This window comes from Gobio gobio (genome assembly GCF_949357685.1).
Source record: "Gobio gobio genome assembly, chromosome: 21".
Classification (NCBI taxonomy): domain Eukaryota; kingdom Metazoa; phylum Chordata; class Actinopteri; order Cypriniformes; family Gobionidae; genus Gobio; species Gobio gobio.
The window spans coordinates 19,635,813-19,659,447 of record NC_137117.1 but is presented as its reverse complement, the minus strand read 5'-3'; the positions used below and the strand labels follow the sequence as shown (position 1 = coordinate 19,659,447).

The 23,635-nt window shown below is 36.6% G+C and overlaps 1 protein-coding gene across 17 annotated transcripts in view; it reads right to left on the bottom strand.

Annotated features, from left to right (window-relative positions):
* Positions 1-2,032: 2,032 nt before the first annotated feature.
* Positions 2,033-23,635, bottom strand: part of eya4 (EYA transcriptional coactivator and phosphatase 4) — a 46,826-nt gene continuing 25,223 nt past the window's right edge. The window contains exons 4-20 of one of the 17 annotated variants that reach the window (XM_079801923.1): positions 21,867-22,027; positions 19,297-19,380; positions 19,009-19,086; positions 17,805-17,871; positions 17,480-17,622; positions 17,148-17,291; positions 15,948-16,024; positions 14,622-14,802; positions 13,594-13,730; positions 13,340-13,423; positions 10,382-10,471; positions 10,199-10,257; positions 9,844-10,004; positions 6,669-6,783; positions 6,442-6,563; positions 4,907-5,007; positions 2,033-2,738 (exon numbers count right to left, since the gene is read on the bottom strand). In XM_079801923.1, the coding sequence (XP_079658049.1) occupies positions 2,658-2,738; positions 4,907-5,007; positions 6,442-6,563; positions 6,669-6,783; positions 9,844-10,004; positions 10,199-10,257; positions 10,382-10,471; positions 13,340-13,423; positions 13,594-13,730; positions 14,622-14,802; positions 15,948-16,024; positions 17,148-17,291; positions 17,480-17,622; positions 17,805-17,871; positions 19,009-19,086; positions 19,297-19,380; positions 21,867-22,027 (1,885 nt within the window). In that variant the 3' untranslated portion in view covers positions 2,033-2,657. Of the gene's footprint in view, positions 2,739-4,892; positions 5,008-5,063; positions 5,165-6,441; positions 6,564-6,668; positions 6,784-9,843; positions 10,005-10,198; positions 10,258-10,381; positions 10,472-13,339; positions 13,424-13,593; positions 13,731-14,621; positions 14,803-15,947; positions 16,025-17,147; positions 17,292-17,479; positions 17,623-17,804; positions 17,872-19,008; positions 19,087-19,296; positions 19,381-21,866; positions 22,028-23,635 lie in introns of all 17 variants that reach the window. The other 16 variants (XM_079801914.1, XM_079801911.1, XM_079801912.1 and 13 more) reach the window with 16 other exon arrangements.

The window sequence follows — 23,635 nt, the reverse complement described above, 5'->3', positions numbered from 1 at the left end:
AGCATAGACACACACCCCTGAGTGAGAAGCACAGAGACCGCCATTTCTGTTAACTCGCTGAATCAGCTATAGCTAGCTAGAGCAGGGGTCTCAGAGTCGGGTCTCCAAACTCGGTCCTGGAGGGCCACTGTCCTGCAGAGTCAAATAAACACACCTGAACCAGCTAATCAGTGTCACGGTCCTAGTTAGAAACTAATTAGCTGGTTCAGGTGTGTTTAAATGGGGTTGGAGCTAAACTCTGCCGGACAGTGGCCCCCCAGGACCGAGTTTGGAGACCCCTGAGCTAAAGTATTACAATATCTCCGCCAAAAACATTACAAATGTTCTGTTATGCTGCCTTCACGTGCTATCGGAATTATCGTAAATACGAGTTTCCTAGGTAAAAATTGCACATGAACGCCCTCTGATGTCGTGTTTACCACTGGGAAGTTCGGAAATAATTTTGATACCCCAATTCCCGAGATGGGCGTGTCATAAGCTTTAAACATGGTGGCGGGGAGACTAGACTGCTGTGGCAGTTGTGGTTTTATTGTTTTTTTTTTAGGTCGTCTTGTCTTGACATTAATGTAGTACATATTTACATGTAAGAGTAATCATATGAAGCGTGTTGTATGTTTGGTACACAGCGAAAATAGCCTGTATTTGACTGAAATTACAGAATCAGCAGAAAGCGGACTTTCTGGAATTTTTATATAGTTGTCGGTGCATAGGAGACTACATATGATGTTGGTTTTAATAAGATTTTCCCAATAAATAGGCAAGAATAACCATGATTCCTGTTCACTCCGACAACAAAGCACTTGAATGCAACAAGCTCGTAATCACGACTTCTAAAGTGGGAATTAGGAAATTTCCGATAGCACGTGAAGGCAGCATTTAGATGTACCAACGAACATACGAGTCTCCATGGACTCCCGGCATCCGAGCCACTGAGGACACCATGGTTGAATTTCATTTTTTAGGGAAATATGTCGATACAAAGTTCTATATTTATATAAATGTTATAAATAGTTGCTTCTGAAGGATGGGTCAATACCAACACTTTGTGCTCTAACTTCATATACAGAACATGTAAAGATGGTACTTCACATTCTGTGAATGTTTGCAAAAAAAAGTTTTTTCTGAATGAGCTTTCTAGAATGCTGTATGGCTAAAGCTACCATATTCACAGAAACTAACGTTAGAGCTATGTCCTTATTTTTATCCTGAAAACGTTCACCATATGTGTAATTCATAAAAGCACATTTATTATGCGTTGTATAGTAATAGACTTTTTTACGTTCCCACACAATTTATATATTAACATGAAAGTACAATGCTAGTCGGTGAGATGAATCAACACAACTCCACAACAACTAATGTCACATAAATGTATTCACTAACCATTCAGAAACGTTCAGGTGCAGTCTGAAAGTTGCAACCTCTTCCTGAGTCTCTCCATCTGCTTCCGACTCAAAATGTATAAGGCTGCACTCCACAACTGGTTATTTATGACATTTTGGTGGAGTGAGATTCGTTTTGTTGTTGTATCCGAAGCTCGTGTAAAGGAGCTGCTGGAAGGGGGGGGGGGGGGGGGCGTGGAGCAGTAGCTAATTTGCATTTAAAGGGACACACACAAAAACAGCACGTTTTTGCTTACACCCAAATTTGACCAGCTATAATAAATGATCTGGGGGCTATTTTGAGCTGAAACTTCACAGACACATTCTGGGGACACAAGCGATTTATATAATAAATCTTGTCAAAAGGGGCATAATATGTCCCCTTTAATAGTAAATAACACAACAAAAAATTATCCAATCCTATTAAAGCTTTAAAAGTGGTTTTTTTCTGATGCTTGACTTTTATTTTGCTTTTCTTTCCATCTGTCATGACTTGAATCAAAATACAAATGAGCGTTTCCTCACAAATAAAAATAAAAAAAATCTTTGGATTGTAAATGTCTTTCCTTCAGAGGCACCAGTATTGACAGCAGATTAAGTGTTTTTTTTTTTTTTTACATTTAGAAAATAGAGAACTCAAGAAAATCTCAAATGTTTACATTTTCCGTTTATCTACATACATTCTCAAAATAAGAACTGACACACAAAACATCTTATAAGGCACAACAAATTATACACAGACTTTTTTTTTTTTGCCAAAAACTTACAAAAAAACAGACAAAATCAAAACGATACCATGTGAAAACACAGCGTCCTTTAGTGTTTAATCTAGTTCCTGTAAAATAATTTACATGAGTTGTGTGTCTATTCTAAATGCTCCTTGTTAGTGTACAGCGCTTGAGTTGTTTAAGTGGAGATGAAGTCTACAGTACAGACAGAGATAAAGTTCCTGTAGATGAGGTGTGGATATATGCTCTTTCAAGGGTTCATCTTAACCCCTGAAGAACTCACCACATTCAGACATGAAATGCAGTGTGTGTGACGTAAGACCTTAGGTAAGCTCTTTACAAGCCTGGTTTGACCATTATAACCCCATTTTCCCTCATACTAGTCTGTCCTAGTCTTCTTAAGACAGTGCAGAATTATCTTAAAAGCCAGAGTTTTCTTAAAAATAATCGAAAAGACAACAACAACAACAACATAAAAAGAGATTGCAGTGTACTCTTGTTCTTAAATAGTTGTACAAAAAAAGGTTTATGATACAGGTGTCGAGTGTTACAGGTACTCGAACTCCAGTGCTTGATGGAGGGCAAGCAGGTCAGAGTGGCTGGATATCCGCCAGAAGGGCATGTTGTGCTGTGGGGAGAAACACACTGTGAGTTCGCGTTTGATAAGAGTCGTACATACGGGATATCTTTGCTTAACATTTTCTACCATTAATTCACAGAGTCAGCCGCTAAGATTCGGTCTATTTTTAAAGTTATAGCTCACAACAGTTCTCTTCCTTCCTGAAAAGGAGGTGAGAGATCCAACAACCAGACCCCATATAGAAAACATTTATAATAACAACAGTCTCTGACACATTATTTAGTCCACAACTATCTACAGAGGGTTTATAAAGAGTTTAGTAAAGCATTTACAAACACATCTTTTATTAGATAGCTTAAAAACAGTAACACTTGTAGCAACTCATAATGTAATACGTATTACATAATAAAATGTTCATAATGTAACAATTTTCTCAAAACGTACTAAAATCTTGAGCTCATAATGTAATATTTTTTACATTATGAGAAATGTATTACATTATAAAGTCACCAAAAACATGTCATATTTTCATTATTGTAATAGCTTTTAAAACATAAATAATACCAGTATTCCCTTACAGTACATTTTAAAACATATAAATCCAGTCTTAAACTACCTGCGAAATGCAACATTTAAATATTCATGCAATTATTATTATATGTTTATTAAACATAAAGCATTGGTATTCCTTTACAGTACATTTTAAAAATCTAAATCTAGTCTTAACCTGTCTACAAAATCCACCAGATTACTGATACTATGCAGTAGCAAACGTTCTGATTTTATTGATATATCTGGATTTAGATTTTTTTTTAATGTACTTTAAAGGAATACCAATGCTTTATGTTTAATAAACATATAATAATAATTGCGTGAATATTTAAATGTTGCATTTCGCAGGTAGTTTAAATGTACTGTAAGGGAATACTAATATTTTTTGTGTTTTAAAAGCTATTACAATAATGAAAATATGACATGTTTTTGCTGAGTTTATAATGTAATAATTTTCTCATAATGTACAAATTTTTATTACATTATGAGCTCAATATTTTATTACATTTTGAGAAAATCATTACATTATAAACATTTTATTAAAATAATAATGTAATGTGTATTACATTATGTGTGTATTACATTATGTGCCGTTATTACATTATGAGTTGCTACCACACTTTACACAAAGGTTAATTTTGTTAATATTATTGTATATGATTTTTTTTATGATTTATGAATCTAGTTAAATGTTCATTTTAATTATACTAATAATTTATTAGTTACAAATGTAACCTTATTGTAAAGTGCTTTCAGTACAATCTAACTATTAAAAATATTATGTTTTTAACATAATTTTAAATAAACCCTTTACAAATCCTTCACCTTAGCAAACCCAAGACTTGCGAAATAGAAACTCTTTTTCGCAAAATATATATATATTTTTTTGCCATACACTACCGTTCAAAAGTTTGGGGTCGGAAAGATTTTGTAATGTTTTTTAAAGTAGTCTCTGCTCAACGAGACTATATTTATTTGATCAAAAATACTGTAAAAACAGTAATATTGTGAAATATTATTACAATTTAAAATAACCGTTTTCTACTTGAATATATTTTAAAAATAATGTAGTCCTGTGATGGTATAGCTGAATTTTCAGCATCATTACTCCAGTCTTCAGTGTCACATGATCCTTCAGAAATCATTCTAATATGCTGATTTGCTGCTTAAGAAACATTTATCATTATTATCAATTTTGTGGAAAGCAATATCTTTCTGACTCCAAACTTTTGAACGGTATAGTGTACATAAAAACTAACACCATTGCACAAACTTTGTTTAGAAATGCTGCATAGTAGTTTCCTAGAACAAAAGTATTCAACTGGGTCTTTAGGTTCAGCATCATCTGCACAATCTGAATATAATCTCAGACAGAGTTAGCACTGGTGTCCTATGGGATGCGATTAGATGCCTGAGAACTTAGAGAACCCTGGGTTGAATAGCTCTGTTCTAGATCGCTTGGGATCTGAGAAAGAAAAGCTAGTCTCAGATGATCAGAGGAAAAAAGCAACCGCTACTGAGGTCCACATTTAAACTACAGACGAGGAAACAAATGAAGGACACAAGCTGCCGATCAGTTTCATCTAAAGCTCTACAGCACACACAGGCAGGAAGTCCAATCTGAGAAGTCACACACTGCTTCTGGTTCACCTGGGGGTCGTTACCTTGGCAGCGGCCTGCTCCTCTTCTACACCATCCCCAATAACAACATACACTACCTTCCTGCCAAACCTCTGCATTACGCGCTCAAAGCAACTCTCTTTGCCTGCAACATAAACAAGGTGAGAGGTCAGAGGCTTGGGGTCAGAGGTGAGATTTTACCTGGCTGGCTGCATGCTCCTCATCGCGCCCATCGCCAATCACAACATACGTTATGTTAGTGCCAAACCTGGTTACTATACGTTCAAAACAGCTCTCTTTACCTGCGGAAACAAGGCATAGACTTAACACACACTAACAAGCACACACTCAGAACTGGACAAGCCGCATTAACAGATTATTTGAGAGCAGAAACACTTGAAGACAAATAAAATGGGATGAATTCAAACCGACAGTCACCTCCCAAACATTTTTTTGCATGAGCAGGAGATTTGTAATTGCGAGGAATCAGGCTTTGGTTCAACAAGACAACTAAGCATTTTGGAGTAGTCACATAAAATGATGCATTCGATATAAAACATAAGCTCCTTTAATAATGTTTTTGTAATAAATTTGTGTAAAGGCAACCTAAAAAGAAAACAATTTTACAAATAACATTTATTTCATGGATATTTTAATCACATATCCAATTAAAAGTACAAATAACATTTAGATTTTTAAATTAAATTGTGTAGTGGCAACATAAAAAGAAAGCATACAATTTTACAAATAACACTTTGATTTTATATATTTAAATAATAAAATAACATAAAATAAAAAGGTACAGATAACATTTAGATTTGAAACTAAATTAAATTGTGTAATAGCAACATAAAAAGAAAGCATAACAATTTACAAATAACATTTGGATTTTATTTTATGTATATATTTGTAAAATTTCAATTTTATTTTAAATAAAAAGAAATAAAATGGTACAAATTACATTCAATTAAATTAAAGAGAAAACATTACAAATAACATTTACATTGAATTTCACTGATACTGTCGTTTTCTTTTCTTTATTTAAATTAAATTCATTTTTATATATTTTAGCTTTAGTAATTATAGTCATAGAATGACTTGAGGAACCAAATGCACATTTTCCAGAGTTCAGATTTAAAATGAGAAAGGAAAAGTAGTTACACAGAAATCACAATCGCCAGAAGCAACATATCAGCTCAAATAGACTGTTTCAGAATAGAGAGTGGAACAAACCCACTGTGAATGCAGGCGGCTGTTTATGAAGGAGCGGAACGAAAGAAGAACTTAACGTTGGAAGATGAGAAATCAGGCAATCAGAATCAATTCCACATGATCAGACAGAGAGTGAATGGGAATGCTATGACCAGATCATCCTGATCTGTTTTGATTTATGATTTAATGCTACAATGTGAGCCAAAGCATGTTCAACACACACACACACACACAAATAATCAGACTGAACTCTACTTTACCCTTGACTGCAGAAAAAGAGTGTGGAAATAAAACACGATGAATACCTTGGGTTCATCGTGTTTTATTTCCATACTCTTTTTCCGTATGGACCTGTAACAGAACTTACCTATTTTGGTTGCGCTGTAAATGTTTTCAATGGGAAACACGGAGCCCAGGCTATACAACAGCACCTTAGCGAGCGCAGGTATTAACTGTGTTGTTGTCACCAAGACGTTAACACAGTTACTCCTGTGTGTGTGTGAGAGAGAAAATAGTGTTTATTTCTTTCTTTATTTTTTGCTGCGTAAGCTATAGTCCTCAATGGCAGAGGCTGATGATGCTGAAGAGACAGACCTGGAGCTGATGATTGACAGGGACTTGAGCGCAGTGGTCAGCCATGAGTCCGTGAGAGCCTCAACCTCTGCCCTCAGCTGGAGCCACGCCTCTCTCTTAGCTGGCCCCAGCAACCCTAAAAAATAATGGACAAAACCACACATTCATAACTAGTGCGTGTTTTATGGCATGAATTTACCATATTGTTCTGAATTTAAAGGGGTGGTAAACCACGATTTCATTATTCTAACTTTAGCTAGCGTGTAATGTTGCTGCTTGAGCATAAACAACATCCGCAAAGTTACAACGTTCAAAGTTTAAAGCAAAGGGAGATATTTGCTTTTAAAGAAATCAATTTCTAAGGACTACAGCAAACGGCCAGTAGGCGACTACACACATTCCTCCAGGGTTGCTGACATCACCAGCCCCAATATTTACATAAACCCCTCCTCCGAGAATATTAACTAAGGGGGGGCGAGGCCATTTTGTATCGCTGCGTTGTTGTGGTATAGTTAGGCTGGAGTGGTGTTGCTGCAATGCCGACGAAACGCTGTTATTTTCATCCGGATTGCAGGTCTGGGGTACTTGCTTTGTTCAGCCTTCCTTGGGACGGGGGTGCGTTGCAGTGCGTTTAACATACAGCATGTTATATGCATGTGTGTATGAGACAGAGGGGAACAGGTCGCATTTGCAGCAGATATAGGTATGCTGCCCATCATAAATCAAAGCACGAGACAGACAGGGGTCGGAGGAGAAGACTGGAAAATGTGACATAATGGACAATATTCGTCTGTATTTGCAATTCACGAGCCGTGGTTCAGCTGCGCGAGACCGCTGCACATTTTACGAAGGAAAGCTTCCACAATCTTTGCAAGTTCAATGCAGGAAGAACAGAAACAGAAGCTGTTTACGGGCCACAACCTGTAAGTCTGATTTATTTTTCGTCAATGTGTTTTCCTGTAATAGGTTAATTGTACGTTGTAGCAAGGAAGTAAACAGATGACAACGCTGTTCTGCAAACCAGTCTGTTAAATGCTCATTCATACTTAACGTTATCCGACGAACACCTAACGTTACAAACACCTAACGTTAAAATCTTAACAGCGAACTTGGCATTAGTGTAAATTATTCTTTGATTAGAGCTTTTATGTATTGTTTATCTACATGCATGTTTATCTACAGGCATGCTAAACATGGTTCTGTGTGTGATTTGGCTACTAGTAAAGCCAATGTTTAGTGTTCGTTTTGGGTTAATAGTGGGTTAAAACTTGCGACAGACATTTGGCTATAATCGTTCTAAAAATACAAAAGTAACAGTGCCATTCAGTAGCGATCATTATAGATCCGCAGTCTTTACTCTTGAGGACTGAACAGGTTCTGCTCGATCATCTTCACTAAAATGTTCTGGGTCTGATTCGGGCTCAGATTGGTATGGTTTTATTGATGCCATTGTTTCTAATACTGACCAAAGCACAGCCTCCGATAAAGGTAAGGGGCGTGACGTTTCCGACAAACGTGCACTAGGCGGTTAGCGAATCACAACACACTGGGCCAGCTAACCAATCTGAGCCCATTGCCTATTTTTGAGGGACTGGCTTCATACAACCCGGAAACCATCAGACCGTTTTTACAAGGAGGGACAGAGCAGTATAGAATAAAGGTCAAATATATGAAAAATAATGCAATTTTTTAAAAACGAAGCATGAACACATGTTACAGTGCACCCCACAAACACAATCAAGCCTTCGAAAGAATGTGTTTTACCACCCCTTTAAGACAACCCTGAATATAAGACGAAAGGTCCGATGTACCTTTTGGAAAAAGGCTTGACCAAAAAAAGGAAAAAAGCAAGACCAAATCTTGTCTTTAAAAGAAAAAGCTTTGGTAAATGGTAAATACTAGTAAAATGTGCCAACAATCCCATTCAGAAATAAACACTTTATGGTATAGCTACCATAAAAATAACCTGAAGTTCTCCTTTAGTAGATTTCACTATACTGATTTCTCACCCCTGATCCAGGGGATATGAATGTTTTTTTATGCACATAACGATGAAAAGCCAGGGGTTTCTTCCAGATGTCGAAGCGCAAGCGCTAAACCATTACACCGAATCAAAGCAGGCGCTTTGAGGATGTTGACAGGCAAGGGTGTCAGTACAGCCGAAAAAAGAAATCATTGACCTCGCTGGTGGGTAAGTTCAGCGCTTTGGCGACATCTAGTCCCTTCAACTGGATGATGGCTCTGGTTATGGGCAGCCCCTCATTTCTTTTTCGGCTACGTATGGACACACTTTCCTGTCAGTTTCTTCGAAGCAGACGCTTTTAGGACCACGGTAAGCTTCTCTTTGACTGTTAGTTGTCTTTTTGGGCCAGTTCCCTTACACTCTGATACAGCGTATTTCTTGGCTGCCACTGTGTTCATCAGTCCTGGGCGGAACACTTGTTTTACTCATATTTGGAGCTACCTATTGTTGCGGGTTTATTTATTGACATGTAAAAGTTTGGACCCCGAATATAAGACGACTCCATTTTTTCAGATGTATTTCCAAGAAAAAAACTTTGTCTTATATTCAGAAAAATACAAAAGGAAAATGGCAGAAACGCAATGCAGCTAGTTAATGAATTAACCATTATGCTTAAGATTTGAATGTTTCGCCATTAAATTATCAAAACATCACTTTAACTTTTAATAGCTTTTTGTTAATACAATGTCAGAACATACCATATTTAGAATCTGACTGTGAAATCAGTGCAGGTTTGATCATTTTCTGTCACAACTTTAAAAATAATAATAAAAAAATCAGCTGACGTTGCATTGTGGGATTCCACAATGGTGGAAAAGCCCTTACAGAATGCTTGAATTATTATTCATAATGCTGAATAATTTAATTAATTTAAATTGAGCAATCCACTGGGTATTTTTAAAAACTATTAAAAATATTTTCATTAATTGTAAGCTTTAATAAAATATAAATACTAGATGAAAAACTTAAAATGTAAAGTACTAAAATAAAAAAAAATAAAAATTAAAGCTACATTTAAATATTTTCTTTAAAAACGAATAAAAATTACAATAGCACAACAAAATTACTAACACACAAAACTGAAATACTATGATATTATATAAATAATACTAAAATAACAATGCTATGGAAATGTAAAATTAATCCTGTAATCTACTTGTATTTTAATCTCACCTCCCACATTGTTTTTGTAGGTGCAGTACAACTCCTTGACTCTTCTGTATCGGAAGGCTAGCTTCCTCATCCAGTCGACTCCACCCCTAACACCTGTTGCTAGGCAGAGACTTGCGCTTGTTGCAGCTGCATGGAAGCCATCAGTGGCAAAACTGTAAGTACTGTTGATAATAACAATAACAATCTTGTTTTACGTACAAGTAAAATACATATTCAGTCATATTTTAGGGCTGATGGTTTTCTGTAACAGCTGCATTGAATAAGAAATGGGTGTCTTTAAATGTAAGAATATTTTGAAATCAATGTTAAATAAAATACTGTTTAAACAATCAAATTATACACCCGATAAACTCACCCGAGGTCCTGTCCGTTATCATCTGAAGAGGCATCATCAATGTGCACCTGGTCACACTCCTATTCAAACACATGGTGGGGTTACTACAGTTAACCAGCAGGGGGCCACAGAGTTACAAACACTTCCTCTGACTGGAAGAAAAATGATCAAACTAGTCAGACAAAGGGAAAGGAGTTTGCTTACCTCTAAATCGTTAAAAAATAGATGTGTATCAGCAAGATTGAAGATCATCTCCTCCATCCTTAAACCAAGAGTCACAGCCAGAGGAGGGTCCTGAGAATTTAAATAGTAATCATCAGGACAGTTTTACTTGATAACTATCCTCGTTTTGCTGTTGTCGGGACACTCAGTATGCGTCTTTTGTTTTTTGGAAACATTTTAAGGTGTCATAGATACACTCCTGATGCAAAGGCTGTTCCAAAAGGAAGGTCAATTTATTATGATGCCTCCTAAAATGCTTTTTTGGTTTTAAGGCAGCTTTGAATGTATTGCAGAGAAAGGTATCCCAGAATGCACTGCAACACGCACAGCAAAATGGCAAATGGAGCCATTATCAGTGTAAAGGCAGCTATAACTGTAAATGATCTTAAGTTGAACTCAATATCGAAATTCACTATACAAAAATGACAATGACGTAATTGCTGCCAGTTCCATTTTAAACACTGAAAATTATATCAGTCAATGAGAGAAGAACTAATAAATAAGAACTACATTTTAACCCTCATAATGCATTCAGATTTTGGGAGAGAAAAAACATGCCAAGTCTATCAAAATATACATCATTAAAAAAAATGATATTTCTGCAAAATACAACATTACTACATTAAAAAACAAAAATAGATTATTATTGAAATGACTGAAAAACAAAACAAACGCCAATCAGGTTGCTTGAGGAATACCAATATAATCAGTGATTAAAGGGTTAGTTCAGCCAAAAATGAAAATTAGCCCATGATTTACTCACCCTCAAGCCATCCTAGGTGTATAGGACATTCTTCTTTCAGACGAACACAATCGGGAGTTATATTTAAAAATGTCCTGGCTCTTCCAAGCTTTATAATGGCAGTAAATGGCAGCCCAAAATTTTAAACCCAAAAAGTACATCCATCCATTATAAAAGTAATCCACACGGCTCCGGGGGGTAAATAAAGCCTTCTTTGAAAGAAAAATATCCATATTTAACATGTTATAAAGTCAAATATCTAGCTTACGGCAGACCACCTTCCGTATTCAACTTACGAAAAAAGCGTAACTGGCGCGACGTTGGACATTGTGTAAGTGTTTTGAAGTGCGAGAGGCATTACACTTTCTTTGTAAGTTGAATACGGGAGGCGGTCTGGCGGAAGCTAGATATTTTACTTTATAAAGTTTTAAATATGGATATTTTTCTTACACAAACCCATCGATTCACTTTTTCAATTTTTGGGCTGCCATTATAATGCTTGGATTAGCCAGGACATTTTTTTATATAACTTCAAAAGAAGAATGTCATATACACCTAGGATGGCTTGAGGATGAGTAAATTATGGGATAATTTTCATTTTTGGGTGAACTATCCCTTTAAGAGTGCAGGTTATATAGTCACTATTTCTGCAGTTTTGGCTCGATATGAACAATTCAAATGTACATTTTGCTTGTTGAATATAATGTTCCCCAACCCGTCTCTATCAAATGATGACAGATTCTACACTTGTCTCAGAACATCAGACACTCTCACCCTTCAAACTACACACACACACACACACACACACACACACACACACACACACACACACACACACACACACACACACACACACACACACACACACACACACACACACACACACACACACACACACACACACACACACACACACACACACACACACACACACACACACACACACACACACACACAGTGAAAGAACGAGAGAGGGGGAGGGCACCCAGCTGTAAAAATCATCATATGTGATGGAGTTTGTTGGCTCAGAGGTGATTGGCTGAGACAGTGAACGAGAATAGAAAAGCACACACACAAAGTTAATGGTGAAACTGACAGAGATTGGAAATGATGATTCAACTGTTTGAAAATGTTTCAACTTAATCTAAGCATACGTTTAAAAATAATTGAGGTGATTTTTTTTTCCAATCAAAATAAACAATTCAAGACGTACTGGCGTAGAGCTGCTTTTCCCACTTTTGAACTCTGAGGTTTGGTAATTTCACAATCGTTGCAGTGATTAATTTATAGATCGGTGTGTGCTTGTGTGCTGGCGCTTGAGCGTGACAGCATGTGCAATGTCTCTGACGGGAGTGCCTAAGAACGGAGGGTTTTCATCGTCACAGAGCCTGCAGAAATAGCCCCAGGGCCGTGAATAGCCGCAGCTGTCTCTATGTCTCTCACAAACTGAACGACAAGAAGTAAGGGAAGGTGTCAGAAGAAGTCTGACGCTTCACACTCCTTGAGTCCGGCCGTCACAGGGCTGAATCTAATTACTCTGTGTTCTTCTGCGCTCTGCACATGATAGAAGTGCACATTTGAAGGAGTCATAATATAGGGTCAAGATTCAACATTTTCCATAGCATTCCAGAGATATACACTGTAAAAAGGATTTTTCAAAGTTGTATATAAAGATTATTGAGGAACGTTTTACAAGAAAATACTTGAGTTTTTCTACTTTAAAGTTCACGTTTAATTCAATGCATTGGTTGCCTTTTCTTAGTAATTATTTGTGAAATTTACTAGCAATTTCTGAGTAAAATATTTTTCAAAGTAATGCACATATAAATGTTGATAATTAGCAGAAGTCGACTCATTATAAAAAATAATAGAAGAGTTGATATGACCTTCAAAATCAAGGTTTTTATGTCAAACCGAACACCAACATGTAATATTGAGTACGTCACCAGAACGCTGTTAAAGCAAAGTAAGGAAGCCACCAGAATGTCAGCAAGAAAGAAATTTGGGTAACAGGCAAAATTCTGTGTGCTGATTGGTTTTGCTTAAACCATTCATGGCTGTTATCAGATCACTGACACAATGTTACACATTGTCAGCCTACTAAGAATAAATCAGGAATCGCAGGAGGACCCTTACTGTTACTATAGTGGAGGGAGTCGCGTGTTTAATGTGTGCATAGTATGTGTGTTTGCTCTCACCTTGCCATATTTCTGTGCATAGGAGCCTGTGAGGAGTGAGTGAAACACAATGATTGTCTCATCCAGATCCCAAACAAACACCCTCTGTAAAAACATGCAGACACATGGTTGATCTCAGTAAACAAACAGTGATGACACAAGGATTAGGCAGTGAGAGTATATTTACATTAGATGATGTAAGCATATGCTTCAACTGTGTGTGCATTTATGAGGTTTGCATCTATCCATCTATCCATCTATCTATCTGAACATACCTCAAGATCACTGTCAGGTGGTGGGGAGGGGTTGTTCTTTCTGCCCCGCCCTCTTGCCTTAGCCCCACCCCCTCGGCACGCCCGGTCCTCCATCTCCTTGATAGGCGTGGATGGACTCTGCCCCGCCTCAAACTCACCTGCATATGGGTAACCAAGAAACATTTATGAGACACATCAAAGCTTTTAAAAAGATTGCTCCTTGACTTAACTATGCATGTTTGTGCCTTGAGAAAAAAATCAGCCCAATACTTTATATTCAGAAATAAAGATAATGATTTGCTCTCACAGTATTTAATTTTATTCAGGGATTGTTTTAGTGGATCTAAAATGATAATGCTTGTTTATGTGACTTTTTAAGTCGTGTACACATTTTTCATGAAAGTAGGAAACTGGCACATCTGATAGAATATAGTGTGTGTAAGTATGCGTGTGAGCAAGTTTACAGTAATGAGCTCTGCTGAACTGCAGCCAAGCTAAATCACTGAGAAATGCAGCTCTAGGACCCCACTGAATTTTGGGCCTGCTGGACAAAATCCCCAATCACCATCGCTCTATCTAACATAATCAACAACTACAGTACACGACACCTTCGTGCCAAAAGCCCTGTAACAGAACATTCTAACATCTATTCTACCTTTCAACTGCGTCATTTGCTGCTCTATTGGAATGATTAACTCTTAACTACAATGGCAATTTTCCCATGTTTGACAGAGCCCCGCACATGACATGCAGGAAAAAACTAGTAGGCTAAATTGTGCGCACAATTTACTAATTCGTTCCCCTGAACGAGGTAATTTATAAATCGAGGGAACGAATTAGTAAATTGTGCGCACAATTTACTTTTTCTTCTTGCACGTCATGTGCGGGGCTCCGTAGATAACAGACAAGAGTAGAGATGTTTAGGATGTCAAATTTTATTTTTACACTTTCTGAAGAAAACTGCCTGTGCAAAAATCGCTAGGTTTGGTGGCAGGCCATTGCTAAGAGGTCGCTAGGGTGTTGTTTGCAGCTGTGAAAGTGAAAACTACCTGGATTCAGGTCAGCCGCTTGCCCTGTGATGATGGGGGTGGAGTCTTGCAGCTGGTAGGTGGAGACTGAACCTGTGCCATCCAATGAGCTGTTAGATGTCATGTAGGAACCGTAGGAGGAGGTGGAGTAATACTGAGCATACTGATTCTGCCCGAAAGTTGTATAGGAGGGATATTCCTGCTACAAACAAATAAATTATTTTATTATATTATAAAAATATGCATAAAACAAGTTCTTTTAAAATTGAAACAATATATATATAATGTCTCTTTTCATTAATTACATATCCAAACCAAACCAAAACCTGAAAACTGACTGGAAAGTGGACATTTTTAATTCTGGTTGGAGCAATTTGTCATGTAAGAATCTATAGGGTTTAATCATTTAAACAGTTTTTTGTCTACTCTAAAACAATGATTTAAATGTTACATTTTATGTTTTTGCTAGTTCATAGTTTATAATTATTTTACCTTTAATAAGCTGTTTAACGGCAAGTTTCATTGTGACAACTTACCTCATAATAGTGTGTTGACTTTGAAGCCCACTATAGGGTTATTTTGTCACAAAAAGGTCAATGTTTAAACTCTCTTTTTTCCCCCTTAGCAATAACAGTGGAAATATTCAATAACTTTTTTGTAGCCAGTGTACATTCAATCTACCCTGAGAAATGAACACTGGAGTGTGACAACTAGCCCCGCTCCCCCCTATAATTTAGCAAAATGTGGAAAGAATATAGGTTTTATATTCTTCTTAAATGAATGAACAATAAAGAGAGAGGGAGTTTATCAGGGGAATAATAAAGAGAGAAACAGATAAAGTAATAGGACTGGAACTCACAGATCTCTGGCCCATCCACACATAGATTTTTATCACTTCTCTTGTATCTTTGAAAGAGTTTTACATGCACAGACACAGACGGATCTCTTACGGGAGATGACTCTAAAACTGTCACTGACTCACTCGCTCAAGAACATGAACGCTGCAGTAAAACGCTTTCAGCAAAACTCCACTACTGCTTTCACTCTCTCATTTCATCCTAATTCCGCTAGCTCCTTCATTTCAACTATCGCCAGAACCTCACTTTGTTTACACAGCTAAATTCATCAGTGGGAGTCTAAGTGTAGTTGGGTCCTTTTCTTTGGCAGCACTTTTAATCATAAAAGTTTAGGGAAACATTAAGTCCTAAAAGCATAAATTCTCTCAGATGAAGGATGGCGACCTGTTTTCAGAGGCCTGGGCTGTTTTAAAAAGACTGTCAGTCCTTTGCTGAACTCTGACGTTATTGGTGTGTATGAGTGCATTCATCTGTGCACGTGTGGCTGTACCTGTTGTGTGGTGAAGTTGCCTGGATTGGAGTTGTTGGAAGTGTAGAGACCAGGAGAGGTTGTGAAACCTGACCCTGCTGAGAGAGAGAAAATCCAGTGGAATCAATGTCAAAATAAATGTGACTCGTGATGTTGACTAACAGAAATCACCAAAAAGTGAATCACACAAAAGGTAAAATAATAAGAGAAAATACTGTCCTTAATTACTATCATGTTGTTCCAAACCCGTATGCTGTTATTTTTTCTGCAGTACATAAATGCACTATTTTTTTGAGGAATCGATACACAGCTGTAGCCATAGAACCACAGTTTATAGGGACCAACAGCTGTCAGACATCAAAAAGGACTGAAAAGGCATCATAAAAGTTGTCCATAAGACTATTCCAAGGCTTTGAAGACGTATAATAGTTATGTGTGAGAAACGGGCTGAAATGTAATACATTTCTCACGGATTATCACCAGCATTATTTTAGTATTTATTCATATACTATTATAGTTATGAATATTGTAAATTATCTTTTATTCTTATATTTTCAGTTTTCAATTGAATTTATTTTATTTAGTTGCCAAGGCAGCATTTCTTATTTTTATTCAGTTTTTTTTTTTGGTCAAATATTTGTATTTCAGCTTTATTTAAAAATTATTTTTTAGGAATTTAAGTTGTTGTTAATGATAATATCCCTGATAATCACGTCCAGAATTCAAAAAAGTACATCACATTTAATTACATATGTTAGAGCTATTCAAATGGCATCAAATCTAAACTAGATGCAATCATATGGTTTTTATTTTGATCCTGACATCTCATGGTCACTATGTGGTCACTAACTGTTGTTTGGCAAGAGCTGCATAAAGATCTTCCAACAATGTCTACTTTGATGTGCATTGAGTAAATACTAAATATATAATGTAAATAATGACATTTTTTACATTAGCTAAAATTAAATAATTAAATATGTCATTTTGTTGTGTGACGTCATTAGACGATCTTATACCTGATCATTATTTTTGTTACATAATAACTGTATCTTCTAGCACAAAGATAGCACTCAATGAATTTGCTTAATACAATTATTTCAATTACATTTTTGACCTTAGTAATCTTATAAAAGCAAATCAGCATTTAAGGTTGTGCAATATTATTAATAAAGTTACAGTCTCTTGTCATTTGTTGCATAAACATGTAATATGCATCCTCACCTGGCATCTGATAGGGTGAGTAGGCTGTCTGTCCGGGCTGAGGGGTGGTAAAGCCAGGGCTGTAGCTGAGCCCTGATTGGAGGGTTGATTGGGTCTGTGACAACCCTCCTTCTGTCTTTATGCCTGGTAACATCACCCCCAAATCTGTAGCTCAAGATCAAGAGAGTGGACCTGTCAATCAAACTGGATTGATACTAAAGGCCTTTCACATTGCCTTTTCGCATATTCTATAATAAATACTAGACTATTTTATCACCACCACACAACCACAAACAATAAACAACAAGCATATGTGTCATCCATCAGCATGTAAACAATAGTAAAGGATTTACCATAGGTAGAGAGGCTGTAGGGTGGAGTAGTTTGAGAGTAGGGCGTGTAAACTGTCGACTGCTGCATGCTACTGAACTGCGATTGGCCCGTGTAGGCTGACATGGGAGGAGCCACGGGAGTAGACAGGATATGGGGGTAAGGTCTGCCAATCAAACACAAAATCAAAACATTCAGCTTTCATTTGAGTAGATCAAGGGTCGGCAGCCTTTTTGACATCAAGTGCCACTGTTAATTTGTCTTGTTAAACACTGTGCTGACCCAGAGAAGATGGTTGGATGTTTTTGTGCGTTTACATATATAAGTAAAAATGTGAAGGTGTCTTACTTTGAGGGGTAGAGAGGAGGTGAATACTGGTGAGCCGGTCGGGGGCTGAATCCACTGCTGCTTATAACTACACAAAAACAAAATGTAATTGTGTTAAGCAATCTGGTAGAGAGACAATCGTTTTTACATGAAAAATGGCACACACACACACACACACAGTAGTTTACTGAGATGTATCCACAGTCAGTGCCGTATGTCAGTTGTCATTGGACTGAATGTGTAATTGATTACATATCACAACCATAAAATGAAGCGTGTGCTGGACTTCTTCCATTTAAAGAGAAATTGCCAAGAGCCTTCAATTCAAATCCAAACACACACACACACACAGCTCACAGGTTTGATTGACAGCTCACAGTCTTTCTCTCCAGCTGGATTCAATTTAACAAATAGCAGAAAAAAACCCCAGGAACTATTCTCTCAAAAATATTCTTTCTACATCAAAGAATATCCCCGTTTCCTCTTCCTGCCTTCCCTCTCTTCCTCTTCTACTTGAGATGCAAAATCAAAAACAATTTTTGCTGTTTGTTTGACATAATTCCCTTCCTGAGCTGAAGCGTTTCCCAATCCCACTTGTTTAAAAAAAAAAAAAAAAATCAATATGTTTGTCTTATTGTTCAGTAAAATGTCTAAAAAGACTGAATACACTGAAGGCTATATTCTCTTGATGCATCATTTCTATATAGATATACTTTCTATATTCTCTTAAAAGGCTTTATACAATATTCCTCAAACAAAACGTAGGTTTCTGCTTAAAACAAGAAGAAAGAAAAAAAACCCTAGTATTTATATTCTCTGAAAACAGGTCTTGCTTTCTGGCTTTTGCTTATCTAGTTAATCTAGTCTTAAACATCATTTGATATTTTTACTGGAAAATAAGACAAAGATACGACACAAATATAAACAAACATGCAGTTGTGTTCTCTATAGAGACATCACACTCCACTGTCAGCTCAAGCAAGGGCCTCAACCTTCTCTGCAGGGGAGCGCATGGACAGAGGGCTTCTCAGTCTCTGAGTGTGTGTGTATGTGTGTGTGTTTGTGTGTGAGCACATTGATCTAAATAAAGAGTTTGTGTCTCTGATGACGTTAGCTCAAGGGCAGTACAAAGATTGAGGGCTCAGAGCTTTCAGCAACTTCCCAAGCGGGATTACAGCAGGCATTCTGAATGCAGCGCATGTGTGTGTGTGTGCGGATGTCTTACCTGACCCAGTGTAAGTGTCCAGCCCACCGTCTCCCGCAGAGTTCACAGCCTCGCTGCTGTTCAGAGGCTCGGACTTAACTTTAAGAGAGGGAGACCAAGAAAGATATAATAAATCCTGTCAGCTGTCAAACTCCATTAAAACCTCTCAAAATCGAATTAACGACTAAGTAGTGAAGCCACACTTTCTTTTTGATTATAAAAATATCAAGAGCCTCCAAAGCACTGCACCCAAACACTCACACACGTGCTATCATATATATGTACACTCCACAAACACATGCAGTATACCATCGTTCTTCATACTTGGGGCAGTGGGCGGAGTACTGCAGCCCAGCAGCCAATCAGCCGTGTTTAGAATTGTCATGTTCTCTCCTAGGGGCGGAGTCAGATGTATAGTGGACCGTGTTACCCAGTTATTGTTTAGTATTATTAATACAGTTACCCCAATAACTATTTGGACACTTAAGTCACACTTATAACGTATAGGCCTGGTTTCACAGACAGGGTTTAGATTTAGGCCTTAGTTTAATTAGGACATTTAAATAGCTTTTGTAAACACGTCTTAGAAAAAACACATTACTGGTGTGCATTTTGAGACAAAACCATGGCAGTGACATTTTAGGATATGTCAGTGCAAGTTGCTTTCAGGTAAAACAGCTCAAACATGTAGTTCAGTCTGAGACTAGGCTTAAGCCTTGTCTGTGAAACCGAGGGATAATGTCATTAGACTACATTTACATTTACATTTACATTTAGTCATTTAGCAGACGCTTTTATCCAAAGCGACTTACAAATGAGAGCAATAGAAGCAACTACAACAGTCAGAGGCTACAGTATGCAAGTGCTGTAACAAGTCTCAGTTAATCTAACACAGAACACACAGGATTTTTTTTTTTTTTTTTTTTTTTTTTTAAATAAATTAGACAGACAGAAAAATGAATAGAATGTTAAGTGCTATTCTTGATTGGTCAGGTGCTGCTGGAAGAGATCATTTATTTTAATTTAAAAAAAAAAAGAATAAATAAATAAATAAAAAGTTTATATAAATATAATAATATACATGAAATAGATAATATAATATAAATTATATAATTTATCATAATATAATTTGTATTAATATTTAATATTACTATGAAATATAATTTTGATTATTCTGATCATTTTGATTTTAGCATTTTTAAATATTTTTACATTTAAAGCACACTTTCCAAGCAAAAAGATAAGGCATTTGGTTAGGTTTTAAATCATAAAATAAAAGTCAAAGGTGTTCAAAATGAATACAAAGTGTATTTGGATCATTTTGGTTGTCAAAAGTAAATAATGTTCATAGTTAATGTGATGAATTACACCTGTGGTTACTCTGTTAGGACACCAATGTGAACTGACTTTAACTAAAAATTACTTTGTTGGTTAAATAAAAGTAATTGCAAAAATGTTTCAGGAAAAAAAAACAATGTTAAAAGCAGCATAATTTGTTTGCAAATGGAAATTCATACATTTTAAGTGTGACTTAAGTGTCCAAAAAAACCTAAAACATTTTGGAGCCACTGTATAATTAAAAAATTTGTCATACCATATTTAATGAATAGGATTGTTTTGAATAGGAACTGATAACATTTTATAAATAGTAAATAATGCAATCATTATTGAAAAGTTGATAAATTCCCATTGACTTCCATTATAACTGCACATCCTTCAAAGTATTTAACATTTAATAAGAAAGAGTTCACATAAACTCAGTGTGACAAAAGTGGCCTTGGAAACCTAATATGATATATGACAGTTCTGTCAAAGTCGCACTTGCAGAAAAAAAAACAATTTGAATCTGTGTGTGTGTGCTAGCAAGGGAAACAGCGAAATTCCTCTAAAGTAAGATGAATGAGGCTTCATTGGCAGTGGGATTCATGTTGGGATGTATGTGTGTGTGAGTGGGTGGTTGTGTGGGCGGTTTGCGCGTTTGAGTGTGTGCATGGAGGGATTCAGTCTAGGCTGTGAGCTGATGAGGTATACAGAGGAGAATGTTGAATATGTCGTTGTTTTGGCAGAAGCACAATCCCAGAGTGTGTGTGAATGTGTGTGTGTGTATCAAGCTGTTAAAATCATTAGCTGAGCTCTAATCTAAATGATTTACTGAGTTCTGCTCCTTTTACTCTCTCTCTCTGTCTTTTGCTATTGTTTTATTCCGGCTACATGTCAAAAACAGATGAGCTCACACACACACACACACACACACACACTCTTCTCTCTCTCAGCTTTACTACCTCTCTTGTGTATCGCACAGTCATAGCCATACATCAAACACTCACTTGCTAGGGTGTTGAGAGTCTATTTAGCCTTGTGTATGTTTGCCTAACGTCCTCTCTTAAAACGTTTGTTCAGCGTTTTCCTCAAGGAGAGAAAAGCGAGGGAGCGCGTGTTGACATCAGAGAGAAAATGAGAGTTTAAACGCAGGAAATAGTTTTCTGTGCACCAGGCTCTTGCTGAAACACGCACAGAGAAGTGCTGGGAAAGGTTTCAGCACAAAGACGCTCACACAAACCCACACTTTCTTTTATTTTTATTAGGCCTGTATGCAGCTTTTGACCTTTGAGGTTACTGTGAGCTTAGAGCATCTCGACACACGACATCGCCACTAATCCACAAACCCGCTCTGGACGGCACCAAAACCACCAGAACAAAAAACACTTTATCCCTGCAATCTGGACATCACACACCAGGACGGAACCCTGCTTTCAATTATAGCAAGAGACTCCACCACGATGAACATGGGAGTGTACCGCAGTAAAGCTGATTTCCTGTACTCAAAGCAATGCTTTGGTTGAAAGACCCGCTAACATGTTACTCGCTCACTCACGTACGTTGGTAATTTCTTGCTTTCTTTGTTTCTTTGATTTGTCGTTCTTTCATACCTCCGGTTCCATTGGCCGTGATGTTGTTGCTGAGGATGTTCTTGTCCAGTTTGGACGTGCTGTCACTGCCACTGTGCTGGGGGTCTGTTAGTTCCTGCATCTCCAAGGCCCTGTGACGGACAAATAGAACTCTTAAATACATATACACTACTAAAAATTGGGGTTGGTAAGATTTTGTAATGTTTTTGAAAGACGTTTCTTATACTCACGAAAGCTGCATTTATTTGACCAGTATAATAAAAAAATACACCATAATGTTGTGATTTAATTATTATTACAATTTAAATGGTGGTTTTCTATTTAAATGTATTTTTAAATGGTATTTATTCCTGTGATGGCAAAGCTGAATTTTTTACTCCAGTTTTCAGTGTCACATGATCCTTCAGAAATCATTCTTATTATGCTGAATATTTCTTATTATCAATATTGAAAACAGCTGCTGCTTATTTTTGCGGGAACTGTGAAGCATTTTTCTCAGGATTATATATAAAAGAACAGCATTTATTTGAAGAAAAAAAAAACCTTTTAAACCTTTTCTAACATTAGAAATGTTTTACTATCACTTTTGATCAATTTAATGCATCCTTACTAAATTAAAGTACTAATTTCTGTTCTTTTTTATTATTATTGAAAAACACTGACCAAGCAGAACATGTGAGCAAAAACTGGCTTTGGCATTGTAATAATGATAATATGACACTCGCTCATATGTCAAACCATCTGCAAAAGAAAACATCTGTCCCAACTTGTGCATCTTCTATGAGGTTTTACTTCAGAACCCTGGAAAGCAGTTTAACTAGGTCATGTTTGTCTAAAATCATATCCCCCAGAATTCCATATAGCGACAAAAAAAAGGAATATTCTTCACATTAAGCCACCCACATAAATATGAGGAGAAAAATTACATTGTGCCTTCAAGTTGTTACTGGTACAAAGTAACACAACTACCTGAGCTGTTTAACACCGATATTCTCAATGTCATGAGGATTGAAATATAGATATTTTTTAATAAAAACTAAGCAAAAATAAATATTTTTGGCATTTCATGCTGATGAGATATGCAAAATTGGTATATGAAGTACATATATTGTGTTTCAATGTTATTTATAATAAGGATGGTTGACAAATAAAGTTCATATCCAGCAGGATTTTAGGTTAAAATGGATATGGCCAACATATGTTTAAGTGTATATGTTTTTACCTTCTTTCTTTTTTTTAGCAATTTACTTAAATAGTCTCTGTAATGTGACACATTTTTAAATACAAATATTCCATGTATCCATCAATCCAAACCTTAATATAAGGTCTAAATTATACATGTTATATAAATTATTTAAAAAAAATAGTTTTGCATAGGAGCATTTATCAGACACTTTAATCCAAAGGACATATGTACAAAAATAGCTCTTATAATAAATGTAATGGCAATCAGAGATTAAAAAAACAAAGCTGCTCCTCTTTCTACGTTTATAGCTTAAACATCTGCATTACATTTCTGAATATATCCCAAAGTACACACAGTAAGACACTCGTGTTTTACCCAGGTGAAGCTGTCTGCTTTACACCCACTCACACACAATGACTTTAACATCCCTCTCTCTTTATCTCTCCCTCTGTCTTTATGTGTGCAAAACCACTTGCTCCCACAATCCTCTGTCATTGGTACTCATAAATAATCCTAAATGGATTTCAGTGGAGAGTATGTGTGTGAAAGTGTG